Source organism: Nicotiana sylvestris, chromosome 12 (genome assembly GCF_000393655.2).
Source record: "Nicotiana sylvestris chromosome 12, ASM39365v2, whole genome shotgun sequence".
NCBI lineage: Eukaryota > Viridiplantae > Streptophyta > Magnoliopsida > Solanales > Solanaceae > Nicotiana > Nicotiana sylvestris.
Window position 1 is genome coordinate 53,771,071 of NC_091068.1, and position 2,056 is coordinate 53,773,126.

At 41.1% G+C, this 2,056-nt stretch overlaps 1 protein-coding gene across 1 annotated transcript; it reads right to left on the reverse strand.

The window, feature by feature from the left end:
- Positions 1-1,176: 1,176 nt before the first annotated feature.
- On the reverse strand, positions 1,177-1,779 carry LOC138883046 (uncharacterized). Its single transcript, XM_070163705.1, has one exon. It carries the CDS (start codon positions 1,777-1,779, stop codon positions 1,177-1,179), a length of 603 nt encoding a protein of 200 aa, XP_070019806.1.
- Positions 1,780-2,056: the final 277 nt, after the last annotated feature.

Genomic DNA, 2,056 nt, shown 5'->3' on the forward strand with positions numbered 1-2,056 from the left:
TTGCTTACGACACACTTTTACGTAGGAAAATATGGGGTGTAAAACTCATGAACCTATTGGCTAAAGCTTGAACATCTAATGATATATGTCTCTCATCAACTGGAATATATGCAAGGCTACTCATGCTCATGGCCTTTCTACTCAAGGCATCGGCCACTATATTGGCCTTCTTGGGATGATAATAGTGATATCATAGTCCTTTTATAGCTCTAACTATCTCCACAACCTCAAATTTAGATCATTTTTCTTAAACAAGTGCTACAGACTCCAATGATCTATAAATACCTCACAAGACACATCATAGAGATAATGCCTCCAGATCTTCAATGCATGAACAATGGCTGCCAACTCTAAATCATGAACGGGGTAGTTCTTCTCATGGGGCTTCAACTGGCATGAAGTATAGAAATCAATCTACCCTCCTGCATCAAGACACATGCAATACTAATTCGAGAAGCATCAAAATACACCGTATATGAACACGATATTGAAGGTAAAACTAGAACTTGAGACGTGGTCAAGGCAGTCTTGAGCTTCAGAAAGCTCTACTCACACTCATCAGAACACTTAAATGGGGCACTTTTCTAGGTCAATCTAGACAAAGGTGCAGCAATATTTTAGAAACCCTCCACAAATCGACGATAATATCCAGCCAAGCCAGGGAAGTTCCGAATCTTAGTAGCTGAAGATGGTCTGGGCCAACTCTGAACTACCTCAATCTTTTTCGGATCTACCTTTATCCCCTCACTAGACACCACGTTCCCCAAGAACGCCAATGAATCAATCCAAAACTCACACTTAGAGAATTTGGCATAAAGCTTCTTCTCCTTCAACGTATGTAGTGCAAACCTCAGATATTACGCATGCTCCTCCTGGCTGCGTGAGTACATCAGTATATAATCAATGAATATTATAACAAGATAAGGCTGGAATACACTGTTCATCAGGTGCATAAATGATGATGGGGGCATTAGTCATCCTAGATTATATCACACAAAACTCTTAGTGACCATAACAGGTCCTGAATGTCGTCTTCTAGACATCAAAATCCCGAATCTTCAATTGGTGATACGCGGATGTCAGATCAATCTTTGAAAACACTCTAGCTCCCTGAAGCTAGTCAAATAAGCCACCAATGCGAGGTAAGGGATATTTGATTGTAACTTTGTTCAACTGCTAGTAATCAATGCATATCCATTTGGTACCATCCTTCTTCTTCAAAAAAAGAACTGGTGCACCCCAAGGTGATACACTAGGACTGATAAATCCCTTATCAAGTAGCTTATAAAGTTGTTCTTTCAATTCTTTGTACTCTGCTGGTGCCATACAATAAGATGGAATAGAGATGGTTCGAGTGCTCGGCACCAAGTCAATACCAAAGTCAATGTCCCTATTGGGTGGCATGCCCGGAAGGTCTGCACGAAACACAACTGGGAAGTCCTTCACTACTGAAACAAACTTAGTAGGAGGAGTATCAGCACCAACATCCCCCAGGAAAGCCAAATATGCCAAAATACCCTTCCCAACCATCCATTGGGCCTTCAGATATGAAATCACTCTACTAGGAGCATAGTCCAAAGAACCTCTCCACTTTATCCTAGGCAAACTCGGCATTGCCAATGTCACAGTCTTAGCATGACAATCTAGAATAGCATGACACGATGACAACCAATCCATGCCTAGAATCAGGTCAAAATCAACCATACTAAGACGCAAGAAATCAAGTCTCATATCCAATCCTCCAATAGTCACCACACACAACCGATATACATGATCCATAATAATAAATCACCTATTGGAATATATACATGAACTGGCGTAACTAAGGAATCACGAGGCATACCCAATAAAGAGCAAAGTATGATGACACATATGAATAAATGGAACTAGGATCAAATAATATGGAAGCATCTCGATGGAACATTAAAACAATACTTGTGATCATTGCATTTGAAGCAATTTCCTCTGGCTTGGCAGGAAACGCATAGCACCGAGCCTGACCACTACTTGATCGACCTCCCCCTCAAGGGATCCTTGAGTTGACCGGGTCCTACCT

Bases quoted from the DNA above. Each gene is read 5' to 3' on its own strand.
- LOC138883046 (XM_070163705.1), bottom strand. From the start codon at position 1,779: ATGGATCATGTATATCGGTTGTGTGTGGTGACTATTGGAGGATTGGAT.